The 19,386-nt window shown below is 33.7% G+C and overlaps 1 protein-coding gene across 1 annotated transcript; it reads right to left on the reverse strand.

The window, feature by feature from the left end:
- Nucleotides 1-4,966: 4,966 nt before the first annotated feature.
- LOC105318607 (TGF-beta receptor type-1-like) lies at nucleotides 4,967-18,075 on the reverse strand. Its single transcript, NM_001305359.1, is given in 10 exon segments — nucleotides 4,967-5,413; nucleotides 5,858-5,988; nucleotides 6,321-6,518; nucleotides 8,501-8,596; nucleotides 9,062-9,229; nucleotides 9,642-9,872; nucleotides 10,537-10,779; nucleotides 11,556-11,728; nucleotides 13,119-13,233; nucleotides 17,970-18,075. Coding segments are annotated over 10 exon segments (1,545 nt in total). The 5' UTR covers nucleotides 18,034-18,075; the 3' UTR covers nucleotides 4,967-5,287.
- Between the last annotated feature and the right edge of the window lie 1,311 nt (nucleotides 18,076-19,386).

A 19,386-nucleotide genomic window follows, 5' to 3' on the forward strand; every position in this document is an offset into this window, starting at 1 on the left:
CAATCGAACACTCCTCCTCAAACTAAACAATGCTAACACTGATACACGTGTCTCAAACTGTTGACATGAGATGTAGTTCAGGATTACAGCTAACCATTGAACATTCCTCCTCAAACTAAACAATGCCTCAAACTGTTGACGAGTGATCTAGTTCAGGATTACAGCAAACCAATCGAACATTCCTCCTCAAACTAAACAATGCCTCAAACTGTTGACGTGTGATCTAGTTCAGGATTACAGCAAACCAATCAAACATTCCTCCTCAAACTAAACAATGCTAACACTGATACACGTGCCTCAAACTGTTGACGTGTGATGTAGTTCAGGATTACAGCTAGCCAATAGAACACTCCTCCTCAAACTTCACTATGCATACAATGATACACGTGCCTCAAACTGTTGACGAGTGATGTAATTCAGGATTACAGCAAACCAATCGAACATTCCTCCTCGAACTTAACAATGCTAACACTAATACACGTGCCTCAAACTGTTGACGTGTGATGTAGTTCAGATTATAGCTAACCAATCGAACACTCCTCCTCAAACTAAACAATGCTAACACTTATGCCCGTGCCTCAAACTGTTGACGTGAGATGTCGTTCAGGATTAAAGCTTACCAATCGACCACTCTTCCTCAAACTAAACAATGCTAACACTGATACATGTGCCTCAAACTGTTGACTTGAGATGTAGTTCCGGATTACAGCTAACCAATCGAACATTCCTCCTCGAACTTCACAATGCTAACAGTGATACACGTGCCTCAAACTGTTGACGAGAGATCTAGTTCAGGATTACAGGTAGCTTATCGAACACTCCTCCTCAAACTAAACAATGCTAACACTGATACACGGGCCTCAAACATTGACGTGTAATGATTTTATGATTATAAATTACTTAATGCTGACCAATTTACTATAGTACAATTGCTATTTTAGTGTAGATTTAGTGTAGATTTCAATAGAGTTCAGTCCGGATACTTTTAACTCGATAAACCCAGCCATTGAATGGCAAGCTTGTGCGAAACTGGTTCTGTGGAGTTTTAAGTTCAATAAATCAAGCAAATGTAAACATATTCAAATAAACATGATAATGTTTAGAATCAATGCTTTCCCGCAGTTGTCAAATAGAGTACAACCTTGCTTGTTCGAAGTCAAAGTTCTTAATGGTACATATAAGAATATCAAATACCATTTTACCTATGACGTGGCTTGACTTATAAAAAAATTAAACCGAATTGTTATATTATATAATCTATAAAGGATCTAATTGTAAAGAACAATATTTTTGAATAACAAAATCTTATGGTAGGGTAGATGACTTTATATAATTACTTGTTCTGTGTGGTGTTTAAAATTATCTCTTCATATTACGAAAGGCGTTTTAAAAATACTCCGAATTGCAACAGAATGCATATTTTGAATCATATTTTAGAAACCATACTATTTATTATTTTCCTCATTTTTCTCTTGCTATTGATTTTGTATGTCTTGTACTAAATGGTTTGCCTGCTACTCATGTTGGAGTATTACAACTAAGAATACATTTATATTCATATTCATAGCCGGTTTGATAGCATAACATTAAATTAAATTCATAGGTCAGTTTAATAGAATTATCTTGAATTCTGTCAGCCCAATTGATAGCTGTACGTTATAAATCCTATCCACAGCTCAGTTTGATTGCATTGCATTTGTTCTCTATCCATAATTCGGTTTGATAACATTACATTTGTATTATATCTGTAATTAGTTTTGATAACATTACATTTGTACATGTATTCTACCCACAGAGCGGTTTAGTAATCGTACATTAATTTTGTATTTTATCCACAGCTATATTGCATTTATTTAATATCCATCTGTTTGACAACATTACATTTGTATTCTATCCACATGCGGTGTTTAAGTATTGCATTTATATTCTATTCGCTCTTTTGTTTGATAATATTACATTTGTATTTTTAATTACAGGTCGGTTTGATAGTATTACGTTTGTATTCTATCTACAGGCGGTCTGTAAGTATTGCATTTGTATTCTATTCATAGCTCGCTTTGATAACATTTCTATTGATTTCAAACAACACCTTGGTGTATAAGCATAACATTTGGCTTTCGTTTATATAAATCAGAATGTAATTTGTTAGAAACATTCATAAATTGTTGAGGTCTGACAATTATGTAGAATGTAAGACAGTCAATTTTTTTCCTTTTATTTTATTTAACGTTTCCGAGCAAGTAAAATAGTTTGTGTTCCAATCCTATCAAATGTATGCCAATCAAATAACAGACAAACACCCTAACATCTAGTTTTCTGTTTGAAACCGCTATGTACACAGACAATGGCGGCAGCTGATGTTTCCTCCCTATTGAAAATCTTAAGGGATCACTATTTTTTTGGTGCGCAAGAGATATGACGTAATTAGTTTCTCTGCAATCAATATTAGAGGTGCGGTTTTATTTTTTCTGATTGCACTTATGACACATTATGACGAAGTGCACATGTAGCTTGCCCTTTTAATATATAAAAGCCCAATTAGACATACATGTACATATTTGGTGATACGCGTGTATAACAAATTAAAATCAAATGTCAGGCTTCCAATTATTGTGTTATCACTTCGCCATACATTAGAGGGAAACTAGACAACATTGATATGGTTAAAACCTCATAGGGCCCCGCTTAAATAGAGGTTAGTATGATGAAAAGAAATTTAGAAAATTTTCCTTCGACTTTGACTTAAACTTCGGAATTTTTCAGCTGGCATAGAACCTTTAATTCAATCTCATTACCCCTTACTTAGAGGCACTTTTGTTTCATCTAAACAGATGGGAAATCGGAAATGGGAAAAAATCTAGTCTAAAACAGATTATAAAAAAATCGGCTATAATCTTCACATTAACTTGGTTCAAGGTCACTGCATGCAATTAAACAAAAGGCTCTTAGTAAAGTATCAGCCAAAAATGGCTAAGTGGAAAGTATATATATCCTCTTGAAAACAGAATTTAACTTGATCTTATATGACCTTGACACTTGATCTACAAACATCTTTCAAGGTCACTGCATACCCTTTAATCAAAGGCACCATGTGGGTGAAGGATAAGCCCAATTAGAGCAAAGGGACAGAACATGTAATTCTGTTATGACCTTAACTTTCGACCTAGAAACATAGCTCACGGTCATTGCACACCCTTTACCAAAAGGCACCCTGAATGTGAAGTATGAGCCAGATTGGGTCAAGGGGAGAGAAGATATGCTCTGGACAAGAGATCTTGTATGGACAGACAGACAGGACAGACGGACGGACAGACTGATCACTATAGGGCACCCACAAAGTGGAACCTTAATAAACAGACTAGAAAGGCAATCAATTTCAAAGATTTAATTCCCCAGACGGTTGTGACAGTTTACATAATCCACATGTGCAATGAATTATTTCAAACACCCAACAACGCCTAAGGACTGCTCTACATAAAAGTAGATTCAAAACCAAACAAAAAAATTCATTTTTTTCCTTAAAATTCTTTCATGATCTTAAATATTCAACATCAAAAATGAAAATGCATTCATATACATGTATATATACTGTCAACCTTCAAACTGCTATATAATGCAAAAGCATGCAATAGGGTGATAAAAGTGGTAAAAATTTGTTGCTTCAAGAGTATGTTCTCATAAAATATTAAGCCAGCTAAAATTTATGGGACATGAAACATTGTCCTAAATTGTAATACAATAGTGTATGAATGTATCTGTTTTGTCATAAACTAGTGTAAGTGTGTGTGTGTGGGTGTATATATATATAAGTAGTCCGTACAACATGTTTGCTACCTCTAGATACTTGTAATTCCTGAGTTTTTGGTTTCTAGACAGTGCTAAGAGAACTACATGTACTTAAATGTCAAGATCCAAAAATTCATTTGTTTTTATCTACTACAATAATGTTTTTAGAAGTAATTCCATTGTATATTTATATGGTGTAAGTAATAATCATATACATGTATTTAACACTGGTTTCACAGAAACACCAAATCTGGCTGCAAATTTGTTTGTGTTGGATATGTCTTGAAAATTTAAAAAAAAAAGATTCAGAAGACTATGTTTAAAAAAGCTGAGACATAGACTGGAGTGACTGCTGTAATAAATAGTCTACATGTATTAGTGTGACTAAACAATAGAAAAATAAGGACAATTCAAATTCAATACAGGCACACACATTATACTAAAGCTGTCACATCTAAACAATACACAAGTACAATGTATGATACTCATGGCACGATATTCATCCCTCAACACAAGTTCATAATCATCACTTTTACAGGACACCAGTATGCTGTACAAATCTACAACAGCCATAGCATTCCAGAAATCTGAAGAACATGTTACCACTTTAGAAGATCATCTTTGATTATTTACACAATGACAGTTTGAAGTGATGTTAAAAATAATAAGTAAAAGAGCTCAATTTTTAAATGACCTATTATAAATGTTGACCTTTGAGGTAAAATTTAGGATCAGGGAAATAGTAAAATACAGAACCTTTCACAAAAGAATTCAGGAAAATGTCAATAGTTAAACAATCAATTAAAAAGTCAGTGATAAGACACACCAACTGACAGACAGACAGTCCATGCATCACAGAGAGAAACAATAATATAAGATAGTGTCGGCCCTTAATTAAAGCTATTCATTTGCTTAAGCATCAAATTTAGAATTCTGCCTTTCTCTTTTTTTTTCTTTCTAGTGAGGTAGATAAAGTAATCTAGTGCAACTTCATTAAATTTTTGAAATTGTTGAAGAAACAAACTTATTGAAATTAAAAACCAGCCATTGAAATACATTCTAGTACTTGATGCATTTAAACTCATGAAAAGCTCTTTAAATAAAACTGGAAGAATAAAATTCCCTTATACGGCTAAAAGAAGTACAAAAAATACAATAAAATAACAACGAGGTGTATACATTTTTTTTTTAGACCTATGGCAAGTACAAAAGATACCATAAAATAACAACCAGTTGTAGATGTGTTTTGCCTTATTGCAAGTCTTGTATCAAACAATATTCTGATACATGTACATACAGAGTACAAATTCTCACACTCACTCAACAGGCACTGCCAAACACTGATATATCACAAATGCCTGCCTGTCAACAGTTCCTTGCGAATAAAAAAAACTCTGAAAGCCCATATCATCCATACATGCTCCACATGTACACTTCTGAACAAAAATGGATGGTAGTTCATCAGTTTTGACTGTTAAGAACACCTTTTGATAACAATTAATCAAAATTTCATGTCTTCTGCCTTTGCCAAATTATCTAGAGATTTTTTAATGCGAAGAGTGGTCAATCGGGCGGCAGGGTTATGATACCAACATTCCCTCATCAGGCGTGACATCACCTTCAAACTCTATGAAAGAGAGTAAAAAAAAAAAAGTCAAATGAAGAAAGCATCTCATATACACTCTATGGTTATATATTCAGTTTACATACACTTAGTTTAAGGGAGAACAGAAAGATTGGTAAAATTTCTCAATTACTGTAAAGTCTTGTGTATTAATGAAACAAAGCACAAATGGGAGTAACTAACTCAACATGTCCATTGATGACATACTGTACACAGTGAAATATTCGTCCCCGTTTTATTTTTGCCCCTTCCCCCCTCGTTGTCAGCAAGTGAACTTAAGACTGGGTGAATTCCAATGTTTCAAATTATCTTTCTTTCAACACAACTATGTCTGAGTGAATTCATGTCGGGACAAAACTGTTTACATGTGTTGAAGGGCGAAATCTACACAGGGTGACAATAACCCTGTATACATTAGTTCTGACACAGATTAGATAGTTGTCTTACCTCAATGGTCTGCCACCGGTTGGGGATTCCTGGTCTCTGACGATCATCACACACGACCTTCTTCATGTCCTCTAGACTGGGGTCAGAGGGCACAATATCATAGAACGGCAGCTGGTAATCCTCCACTATACCTAGGGCAGGGATAGAGGGAACAAAAAAATCAGCTTAACATCTTGGACTCTTTCTCAAAGAGGAAACTCTCCAATCTATCTAGTTCTTCACTTGCAAAGTTCTTATAAATATCATGTCATGTTAATTAGGCCTCTTACATTCTTTGCTGTTAAAACTTTCAATTCATTGTGGATCAATTTCTGTGGAATCCTGGGTTACACTTAACCCACTAACCTACATCTTCACCCAGAGTAAAATTGTTGGTGAAGGAAAAAGGGCTTATTTCAAATGTAAAATCTGTATTCGTTTTTTACCCTTTTTAAATAAACAAAACAAGCATTATCGAGCCTACCTCCCACTGAACAGCGTCGTGTTATCTCCCATAGCACCAGTCCAAACGAGTAAACGTCCGCCCTCTTGAAGGAGTCGAACTGATTCATACTGATGGTATCACTCAATACCTCAGGGGCCATGTACCGCTTGGTCCCGACCCGATTATTGGGGGCAATATCCACTGCATCTGTCACGGGGTCATGTCGCACTGCAAGACCTAAAAATGTCAAAAATGAAAGGTCAATTCTTATAATCAACATCAAAGACATTCAGCAAGTAGGAAATATGCATAATTTAATCCAAAAATATTCTCAATTTCATTGAAATATTTTTATCAAACACTAAATAACCAGTAGAGAAATTTTTGTTGAAAAAGTGCAGGTACTGCTTTGCAAGTTTCATTCTTAAGGACAATTTTTACCATAAAGAAATACTTGCTATTCAAAATTAGAATAATGCATTATGGATGAATTTCTGATATTGTTTTTTTTTTCCTGCTCAGAAATAAAAACAACACTCAATTATCCCTGTTTTTGTTTTCATTACTTCTGAACAGACCTCAAAAAGCCTTTAAGGAGAATTGCAACAGATAATGACAGTGTATTGATTGGTATAACATTGTGTTGTTCTGTTCCAGAACCCTGAGCAGATATTACCATTACTCATATGAATGTGACCTTGACTTTCGTCAACCTCATAATCAATAAAGGTTATTGCCAGGTCGCAAGAATGGCTAAAAATCCACATCACAAAATGAGCTATTTCCAAAAACAAAATCTAATACACTGCAGGATGGATTACAGGTCTGTAATGGTTAGGGACATTGTAAGATTTATAAATATTAAGCATTTTATCTCCTTTTCTGCTAAAATATACAATCTAATACTTTCAGTATTTGAAACAAAATAATGTTATTTATATATGCACAAATTGAGAATCATGGTAAAATTTTTAAAACTCACAAAGTTCTTAGTGCCTCTTTCAAATGGGTTTAACTCTTTTCCCCTTAGAGGTTTCTATCCTTTAACCCTTAATGACGCGTGTTGACGACCCTGGCCATATCCTTAATGATGACTTTTGACGCACCCAATACACAGCTCTTAATTAGACCCCTCAACACCTGTTGTTTATTATAAACATTGACTGGTATACACCTGGCCGTGTATACGGATGGTTGTTCACTCATTCTAAATAAAGATATCAGGTGATTTACCTGTGTATGGTGGCGTGATGCATTACTACAATAAACAAAGATGGCGGACTACGATGCTGACATCGCACATGTTTTCACTTTTTGTTTATAATCAAATTTAGAGGCAGAATTTTCTAAATTTATTGGTAGTGAGATTGAATGATGAAAGCCAGATGTCAAATTCATGCAAAATTTTGTGGAAAAATCTGTGTAGTTACAGAAAATGGAACACAAGGTGTGCATTACCTGCAACACCTAAATACACGAATCTACCGGTAGATTTGAATTTTTTCAAAAAGTTAACACACTTATTTTGTTAACATGTTAGATTTGTCAAATCCTCTAACACCATTTATTGAAAAATAAATATAAGTCTGAAAACGATAGACATGAATTGAAATGTCAGCCACAGGTACATTTAATTATTTACTATCAAAAAACGAATTCCATGATGATAATGGAATCTTTATATAAGAATCATTAAATAATTGTTTGTAATACATACAGTTTTAAATATGTTAATCAAGTATCTGTTGTGAAATTATTCTTAATAAAGCTTTAATGTAGAACACTCAGTTTTATTTTCATATACCTGTTAGCACCTGTATTGTTTTATTAGTAAATTAAATAATTTTTTTTTTAATGAATATTGAAAGTTTAATTCATTACAAATCCATTGATTTATAATTTTCTATGTGTTTGATTTGCTAAGACCTGTAATAAGCTTATTCAAAAACACACACCCGCTGTTTTCAGTTCATCTGAAAATACTCTAAGGGTAGCCCAGGGTAGAGTGTTAAGGATATGGCCTATGCGTCAAAAGGTGGCATTAAGGGGTAAAGAGTTAAATACATGTATAGTGACTTCATACACTTTGTAAAAGGAATACAACAGTATATTCACTTGTACTAATGGAAGAAAATACCTTTCAGTTCAAATAAAAAGTATGAAAATGAATAAAATGTTATTTTGTTTAACTGCCTAAAACATGTTAACTAATATCTCACCTAAATCTGCGATGCAGCAGCTAACTCCATCATTTCTCACCAGGATATTTTTACTTTTTAAATCTCTGTGGGCGATAGCTGGTTTCCCAGCATGAACTAAAATTTAAAAAAAAGCACATAAAGATACACACAATAAATAAATAAATGAGATACAAAATATATAAATAAACTCTTTAAAGCTTTTGTTTGTCAAATGCTATGCCCATCCATAACTTTATTGAATCTGCAGTTGATATAATTTCAGATTTAAATGCCAATTTATGCAATTTAATCTTGAAAGTTAAAAGGTATTTTGTCTCTAATATGTAAGTTGAAAACTGGGTAACATATATAAGCATGGAGAAAATTTACAAAGCCTATAATTAATTGTTGTCATTGGGGTATACAGAACTCGTAACATGCAGAAATTACCATGTTTACAACCATCAAAATTAAGATGACATTAGGAAATAAAGTAAAACTCGGATAAATGACTAAAAAGGTACATGTTCCAATTTGGATGCACGAAAATAAAGAATTAAGTAATTAAAAGTAGGTTTTATTTGTTAATACTGCGCTCACTCTCAGTGCCCACTATGTCCATATGGAGGTGGGCAAGCCCACAGGCTGCTGACATAGCTAGTCTTATCATCTGTGTGGTTGATAACACGGTTCTATTCAGGTAATCAAACAGCGATCCATTGGCGTGGTAGTCGGTAATTAACCAGAGCTGTGTCCAGGTGCCATTATCTGTAGAAAAAACAGTCATGTTACACCAAAAAAAACACTTGTAATGGGTGTTAAACCACTGAGAAGAAAAAACTTGCCCAAAAAGTATAAAAAAAACAAAACAAAAAAACCCCCAATTAATCAATGGTCTGATGGTGTAAAAGATTCTTTACATTTCAGAGTATTATTTCCATTATCTTTTTCAGTATAATTATTTTTGATCAGGTTTATGCAGTTTTCTACATTGAAAGAAAAAAAATCTGCAGAACACATCTTTTGTATTTTGTATTTCACAAATGTTAAAAAGATAATATCTGACCCATCAGTCAGTAGTACCACATTGAATGCCAAAAAATTGAGCCACAAATTCTAATGATTCCACTGTATATCAAGCTATTTGTATGCAAATGTAGTCAAAGAACACAGGTCTAACCTTTGTTGTCTGCGGCTATGAATCCCAGAATATTCTCATGACGCAGCATGACCGTCTGATAAATCTCCGCCTCTCGGATCCACGATCGCTCCTCCCTGGAGGAGAATATTTTGACGGCTACGTTCTCCGCCCGCCACCTCCCACGCCACACCTCTCCATAGCGACCCTTCCCAATGATCTCCACCAGCTGAATCTGTCTGGCAATCGTTCTCTGGACCAGCAAAGGGAGTCCTTCAAACCAAAACATAACAAACGGTTAAACATTATCATCTACAACTTGTGTGACAGAAATCTTTCAATTTAGTAAGTGTACAAAGAAAAGAAAAACTAAATATTCTAGTTTGAAAGTCATATTGACATATGTTATATTAAATTATTATATTATCATATTATATTATATGACCTTGTTATATTAAAGAATTTTTAGGGTGGTACTTGTTTTCATGAATATAAATTTTAATACAGACTACCAGTACTTAGATATAGGCCAATCCCAATCACTAACAAATCACTAAAACTGTTTGTTTACATGTACATATGGATGAAATTGAAACTAGTTATAAAGCAAGCTTACAGCTACATATACATAAAAAGCTGTGCACATGGTGACAAAATATCTTAATTTTGGTTCATATTCATTTTTCAAGATCAGTTTCAGTTCAAATTGATCTTTCATTGATATGTTTGAGATCAGTTTTATCTATCGAAGATCAGTTAGAATTCAGACTTATCTATCATTGGTCTGTTTATATTCAGACTAATGATCCACAGATCTGTGTAAGCTTAGTTTCATGGATGTGTGTAAGTTGGATTTACTAGTAATTAGTCTGAGCTCAGACAGATCCATTATAGATCTGACTGGATACAATAACTCCAGTCATTTACGGTGATTTACCAGATCCGGATCCGGAGTATTCCATGATCATCTCCCGCAGGGTGTCGGTGGTCTGCCCAGGCTGCATGAAGGGCTGGGTCTCCCCGTCCGACACACTCTTGGGAGCCATACAGATGCCCTGCTGCTGACACTGCCTGTAGGACAGGAAACAGATCACGAAGAAGACTGACACCAGCACCACTGGCCCCGCGATCAGCCCCACCAACTCCAGGGTCCCAAAGGTCAGACGCTGCTCCACAGAGTCTACAAGGTCACCACAATGTCATATTATTTCACATTCAAATGCATACTTACAAGGTCAAGTGCTCTAATCAACTTTACATTATGCTTTATCCAACGTCAATATCACTCAATGATGCAACAAAAGGTGAATTCTTGTCAACTAAATACATAATTATCATTCAAATAATAGTTTTGTTATTCAGTCAATCTATAATAATATTCAGTCAATAATTTTAATTCTTGCTATGAATTGTGCAGCATGAAGCTTTTGTGTGCATGGAGGTGTTTTGTGTATGTTGAGGAAAAGGGACTGAGGGTTTGATCTGTTTGAAATTGTGACAAACATTCAAATTGAATTATACAATTTTCTTTTAAATTTTCACCCATAGCAACGAACATCCTGTATAAAATAAAGGTGTATTATAAGACTTTCTTATACATATTTATACATCTAAGAACACAAATTACAGAGGAAGAAAGAACAATGTATGAAAATATTGTTAGGTAAGAAATAACTAAGGCTGTCCAGTAAATAAATAATAAACCCTGCTGAACCTTCTTTTTGGATAAATGCTATAAAGATTTGACCTTGACCCATCAAATGACCTCAAGTGATACTTGATGATATAAGTACAGTATGTAATTTCTCTACACCTTCAACTTTCATTTTACAATAATTCTTGAGCATTTGTTGAGTGGGAACCAGTTCTTACATTTCAATGCCATTTATTTATTATTTTGTGGAGTAATCGGATGAGAGTCAGCTGAGTTCAGCTTTTAAATTTTAATAAACTTACCTCTGATCTCTGGGAAACGAGTTGTCGGAGGGGGAAATGTTGGAAAGAGGTGTTTATTGCAGAAATCTTCATCATTACAGCAGAGTTTACTGGATATACTGGCCATAGGGTTACTGGTTAAACACTCAAAAACATCCCCGTCCAGGGGCCCCAGATCCACCTTCTCGATACATCTGGAAACAAGTCACAGTATAAAGTAATAGTTCTGATGCAAACTTCTGATTTTTCTGTTAGTATTTCAAGAATCATATCAATGATGCACTTACCATTATATATGTCCTGGTCTGATCACTTACTACAAAGCTACAGTCTACATGCAATCAAATCAACGGTTCACCTTTGCATTCTAATACATAATTGTAACAAATGTAATTATCTTACATGACTATTATTCTTCAAGTTTTTAACATTAAGACTCTAAAAAGAGGGAGGGTGTTGTCTGTCCAGCTGTATAAACCAGCAATGAGATGCGAGTGCCTCTCTTATTGGTCTCTTGGTGTGTTTGTATTGCATTGATTGGACTCGATTGGTATGACAGTGTATATACTTTGCATATATTTTGTGGGGGTGGATACAGGTAGCTTCACAAATGTAATGGTCCCCCTCAGGCAAACAAAGTACCTATTGGAGCAGGGCTTGAATTTGGGGTAGGCTTAGGAAGTGCAATTAGGAAAGCTAGCTTTGTGTTCTATTTTTATTTTCCAATATAAGTAAATCCATACCAGAATCAAAGAATGTTGCCAGTGTTGGTTTCAGATCCATATTACAGAAGTCTGTACGACAGCATTCAACGTTACTTATATTTAACCGTTTGCCTTTTCTCTGACAAATGCGGGGAAGACCCCCAGCAGAGAAAAGAAAACTCGGCCCTGTAGAATAGCAACTGAAAGAGAGGTCAAACCATCAGAACCCTTGCAATGTAGTAAATAAAGCACAGAGCCTTAGTAAGGAATGTAATATACCTGTGCCTTTTACTCATCAGTAAACCTGCAACACCTGACACACCTGGGCTGCGTTCAAGATTGTTACAGCTGAGAAGGGCCATGTAATTGCAATGATCTTGAAAGATACTCTTTTATAACTGCTACATAAAAACGCGTAGCCTAAATATCAAATGCTGAATTCTATCTCTACAACAACTACCATAAATACACTGTACAACCTTTGTAATACTTTTCTCATCTATTAGATTGTATACAGGTACCTGTGTCTTGTCCTATATCATTTGGCACACCTGAACATACCTGTCTTGTCCTGTATCATTTGACACACCTGAACATACCTGTGCCCAACCCTATATCATTTGACACACCTGAACATATCTATGGCTAGTCTTATACCATTTAACACACTTGAACATACCTGTGGTTTGCCCTTCATCATTTGACACACCTGATGACATATGTGGCTAGTCTTATACCATTTGACAACCTGAACATACCTGTGGCTTGTCCTATATCATTTGACACACCTGAACATACCTGTATCTTGTCCTTTATCATTTGATACACCTGAAAATACCTGTACCTTGCCCAATATATCATTTGACACACCTGAACATACCTGTAACGAATTTTGATGGTTCCATCTTTTCTGTAGGCTCTAAGAGTTAGGCACAATCCGGTAGTTTCACATGTTTGATTTCTATCAGTGCACTCTTCACAATAACACTTTAAACCTGCAAAGTGAAACATTAAACTGTCATGTAAACTACATGAATCTGATTAGTCAAGAAACTAATTTATTTTTGCTGATGATGTAGATTGTGATATACATAAATGCAATTACCGATAGGTCTCATATCTGCTACAAGTTTATTTTTTTTTCTCTTAAACTGGAATTCCTTTTTTTTAATATTCAAGTGGCATTTAAACTTCAAATATTTTAAGATATTAGGAATGATAGTTTGAGAAATCTGGTACAGTAACAAATTAGCATTGGTTATGTGATCTTTCTCCTATTGCTCAGATAGTACACATTTCTGAACATGTGGAGTTATAAATGTATATACGCAATGAAATTAAATTGTAAATAACACGGAAACAACCATTCAAAATCGCTCTTGTTGTTTCATTACGATAGGGAAAAAATAAAAAAATATGGAGGAGTGATGACAAAAAGTTAATTGTATTACGGTATATATTTGGTGTGAGGCAATTACATGTATAATCATTAATTACAATTCAATCCAAGTTCACTGGTGTCTTACCTGACTTTCACTTTCATTCAAAATGTTTCTATTCCTATGTGTTAGTCTATAATGCTCAAGATTCTGGATCACCCCTCCCCCCCAAAAAAAATCTACATATCTTGTAAAGACCTTCAGGCTATATCTTTTATGTAAAAAAAATCAAGTGAAATTTTTAAAGTATATGACGTACGACATCAGAATTTGTCAAATTTGATTGGGACTAGTAAATTTATTAACTTAAGCATCCATCTGTCTGAAGAGTCAGAAGGATGCTTTTAATAAACCTGTGTATACATAGAAACTTATGTGTTGGCACACGACCATCTGTTACAGGCTTACAGCCACAGTGCTCAGACGCCATTCAATTACCTGCCTCACTACAAATCACTTAATTTTCCCAATTTCATAGAATTCAATCTGATTTGCATGGTGCAGCCAACCTGTATAACTACATGTACTGAATTACCCACTGATGTCAAGGAAACCAAATAAGATATGCTAGTCCAATCTAATATTCAAAACTTCATATTCAAATGATCTCAAAACTGACATGCTACATCAGTTTTGGAAGTATTTTAAAATTAAATTGAAATAAGTTGGCCGGAACTTATAAACCCTGCTCGGGAAAAGGGCTGCCTAATTTAATCAGAGTACAAAAAATGTAACTATTTGAATATGCCATTACCTCACACTCGTTATATTAAGAGGGCTCAATTATCATGGCCATTTTAAGAGTACCGGTATATTGATGATCAGATCTCATTGAATAGAAGAGCTCTATATATCGTAAACGGTTATAAAGATATTGGATAATACTCAAATTTTTAAAGCTAATATATATTGAATTTATCTTTACAAAATAAGTTTTTATACCTTAAACATGTTAAAAAAAAATGTTCTCAAACTTTACTATAGATCAGATGGTTAACCTTTTGACCCCCCAGCCTCCTTAAATTATAAATCCAAATGGAATTTCAGCAATTCTTATTGTTCTTTCTTAGAATTCTGTAGATATCATGCTAACTGCATAACAGTCTTTTTTAAAAAGCAGATGGGAATGTAATAGATTATGTTTATGTGGCAAAATTAAAGCCAGTAAGTCAGTAGGACCCTTTGATATTAAGATTTCACTTTGGCAAGCAACCGAAATTTGAGTAGAATTTAAAATTAAGAATTTTAAGGACAGTGAAGGAACTGTCTGAAGATTTAGTGAAGATGCCAAGTACAAATATCCTAACCAAGCTGGGTCTTGCCAAAAAATTAAAGATGCATGAAATCAATCCAAATCTGTTTGAACATTTGCTGATGAGCTATCAGCATCAAATTAACCTTCAAGAGTTAAATTTCCCTTCTTAAGCAAAAACAAAAAAAGACCCCTCCCCTCCCCAAAACACAACGTTATACCAAAACTACAAATATTTCATGTTCAGGATCTAAATGCTCTTCCATCACTTTTTGGTCCTAGCTTCATTGGGTCTAGTCTAGACCATAAATATTGGGATATTTTGCGTTCTTTGAGAAATATTGGGAAAAAAAATCTAAGAAATATTCAGAAAATTATTACACATTAAGAATTATCATTTGTGTGGCAATAGTTGTTACATTGTGTTAACTTTCTTTCTATTTTGATGTTTATAGCTAGGAACATGTGAAAGAACTTATGATTGTATACATCTAAATAGTTCACACATGTACATGTCCTTCTCATGATACATGTAATTGGGAAAAATTCCAACAAAGTAAAAGGTTTAATAATCTTAAGAAAAAGGAAATGAGCCTTTTAACTACCCCAAAAACAAGATCCCTGATGATACAACATCCATTACATTCTTCTGTAGAACATTGTAGTACAATGTAAAACCAACATGAACATTTCCTGATATGTTTTGTTAAATGAACAATATCGATAGTACTTAGTAAACAATAAAATACAAATCATCTACCCAAAAGAAAAATAAAGAACATTATTTGAGGATATTATGTTTCCATTTATAATTATGAAATAGACTAAATTCTCATTAACAATTAATTAGCGCATGTGGTAATCTTTAAAAACAGATTTCGTACCGAATAACAAAAAATTTCAACACAGTTGCTACCTCTTTGACAGTGTAAAATTGTAACTCCAAGAATAAATCTAGTTGTGAAATAAAATATGTTTGAAATAAAATAAGGATGAAATTACAGAGTATGAAAAAATGACAATATAACCAACAAATGAAGAAACTGGCTCAGACGACAAACGCCCACAATGTTTATCACATGCTGTCTCACACCTGACTCCAAATGGGATATAATAGCCCAAATGGGATATAAATTTGAAGTGCAAAAAGTAGAAATATCTTATTTTGCAAAAAGAAAAATGGTAAATCCACATTAGAATAGATGAAATGGAACAACTTTTGGTAAACAACTTTCTCTGTAACCATACTATTAAAGATATTGATCCCTCAGTATATCCAAAACTTCTTGGGAATAAATCAATAACTATAGGCTTATAGGAAAACTTGCTAACCAAAAGTTGTTGCATTTGATAAACATTAGTGCGGATTTATATAAAAAATTATAACAAATTTTTTTTCATTTTTTGCACTTGAAATTTATCTATCACATCCTATTTGGGTGATTGGTCCCACCTGTTTAGCAATGCTCAGAACCAGTCAAATTAGTCAAGTGACCATCCGGTCACACTTAAGACCTATAAACATAAAATACACTTACAACTGAGCTCTACAAAATTGGAGGAAATTTAAAGTTCATTTATTAATTATATCATGATTTTATCGAGATTTCATCATGTAAACATATTTGTAAAATTGTGAGAGATATTGCCAAACTTATAATAGTGAAATGTGTCATTTTTCATCTCAATAAATTGCTGGTACTACCATCATATCACAATATATTCATAAACTAGCATTTTCAGGTTTTTGAGAGCACCAATTCTCTCCAAATATTGTAATTAAACTGATATTTTAAATGTCAAAACGTGTAAGACTATGTAATGGCAGAAGACACATAAATAACACAGATTGGGAACTGATCAAAATCTTGCGAAATCTCACGGTCCCGATTGTATAGTATTCCCAGTTTAAATCAGACAGTATATCTTTCAAATAAACAACTATATCGAAATATAAACAGCTAAAACCTATTACCAAAACAATCAAAATATTATTTTTCATGAGTTTATCATCAACTTTATGTCTTATAAACAATATTAAAAGAGGAGTTTTAGGAGGCAGTTGGCTACCCGTCATCTGAGACTTCTCCAAAGTTTTAAAGCTGGTCAATATATTTTCTATATTTATTAAACTTATTTTACAATTTTTTGTTTCAAAAATGTCTAAAACCTATGCCTATTTTGATGAAATACTTTTGGTTTAAGATCATTATGATCTCAGTTAATTAAAAAGTAGTTCTCAAAGTAAGGTCAGTCACGTAACATTTTTTCAACAACAAAACATGGAAATGCCCAGTAATGGTGGATTTGCCCAAATCTCTGTGGCAGAATAGGTACATGACAACAATTGGTCTAAAGCCAATATGACCACAAATAGTATACATGGTATAAGCAAACTGCTTGTCTGCTGCATGATAGTATTATGTCAGAAGAACACACAATGAATGACACGTGACTGTTGATAAAAAAAATCATAAAGGTATCTGTTGGATATTGTCATCTCATTATAATGACACAAGACATATCATATATTTTACAACATTTGTGGACACTGGTACCGGTTCTGAAATGCAATCGAAGAGGCCATGCCCCAATCCAAAGTTTCATTAATTACCCTCTAAATATATAAACCTATAAACACTAGGGATCAAAACTTATATCTTATGCTTTTGAAATACCGATATCCATCCACATATATCATGATAATAAAACAAAATTGTAATGAATTGTAGAAACTTCACATCAAGTGACATCATTATACCCATTACATCCTAATTAAGTCAGTAGCGAAATCATATAAAGGAATTATTTTAATACAATTTAGTAATTCAAATTCTCAACTAAGAATACGATGTTATAGGTGAGATTATTTAATGCTGATGAAGTCGGCATGTAGAGTTATATACAACTTGGAGTGTGAGTTAGCTGCCACAGGTCAACACAACATGGAGCAGCGAACGACTAATCAGCTGCACTAATTGCGGACAAAATCACCGTTCTCTGTCGAAAATGACAACATGGATGTTAATACAATACATACCCGTTGAGAAATCAGTAAAAGTACTTATGAGGAACAAACAGGCTAAGAGATAATAGGGTATCATTTTCGAGCACCTGTGTTTTGGTGCCTACATTTTATATTCCTGCCTCGGTCAATCGGATATTATTGCGCGCTGTAATATAGTTCCGGACATCTAGCATCTTGTAGTCGTACTTTTTAGAGCGTATTGTACGTCATCTCTATTCGTCGGTTTGGTAATATTTTGGCGTATTTGTAACTACAAAACATAATGATTTAATGATGAAATAAGACTACATAAACTACACAAACAAGCATCGATTAGTGTCGGTGCGCGTAGGAATATTGATTTAGTTGACTATTACATAATCATGTCTAGGTCCAGGGGTCAAGAAGGAGAGGATCCATGTACTTTTTGGTGTTTAGCAATCTTGAAGATTGTGCAAGGGTAATAGTTATAGTTAAAAAAAGTGCGATAATTCTATTGAAGGCCTATGATAAAATTAATCTATAATAACAGTTCAAAGCGAACTTAGGCATCATTATACTGTATATTATACATGTAAGTTAGTGAATCAGTATTTTTTCGATATAATAATATATAGTTGTCACAAGTTGAAATGTTTTGTTGTCAAACCCCGGCTAAATATTTCAAAGATGTGTTAAAATGATGATAGTCGGTAAGACAAAATAATTTAAAATAGGTATTCTTGATATTTTACTGATGCAGTGGCGTCGGAAGCAAATTAAAAGTTTGGGGGGGGGGGGGGGGACTTAATTATAGGATTATGTCTAACTTTGCAAAAAAGCGGTTCCGACGCCTATGTACACAGTGATTTATCAAATAATCTTTTCAAAAAGATAATGATCACAATCGATGAAGGGAAAAAATATCGATCAATAAATTAAAGACGTACATGTATTTAAGGAATGAATTCAATATTTATTAGTTTTGTACGATATAAAATGGTTTGAGGCAGTTTACGCTTTATAAACCGCGAAGCGATTTATAAAAAAGTGTAAACTGTTTCAAACTATTTTATATCGTAAAAAACTAATAAATACTGAATTGAGGCAGTTTACGCTTTATGGTTTTAATAGACAATTAATTAGACATTAGACAATTAGATTATATATAATTAGACATTTAGTTCATTTCTTAAATAATCCTGATCCTACCTCTATCTATTTGGAGGTCCGTATTGCTCCGCTTTGAATTTGAATTTCGTTTTATGGATTTTTGAGATGGTTCACGGTGTCATTTTTTCATAGACAAGTTTACTTGTAGACATTGCCAGTAAAGACGTGCAAAATGTACGTACTCCTACATATAATGTTCAATGGGCCGTTGTACTGTATGTTTTGTGGCGTAGAGTGACAAATAATTTTTTTTTAAAAATTACAGGCGAACTATCACTGCTCTATGAAAATTGTTTTC

Source organism: Magallana gigas, chromosome 2, assembly GCF_963853765.1.
Source record: "Magallana gigas chromosome 2, xbMagGiga1.1, whole genome shotgun sequence".
Lineage (NCBI taxonomy): Eukaryota > Metazoa > Mollusca > Bivalvia > Ostreida > Ostreidae > Magallana > Magallana gigas.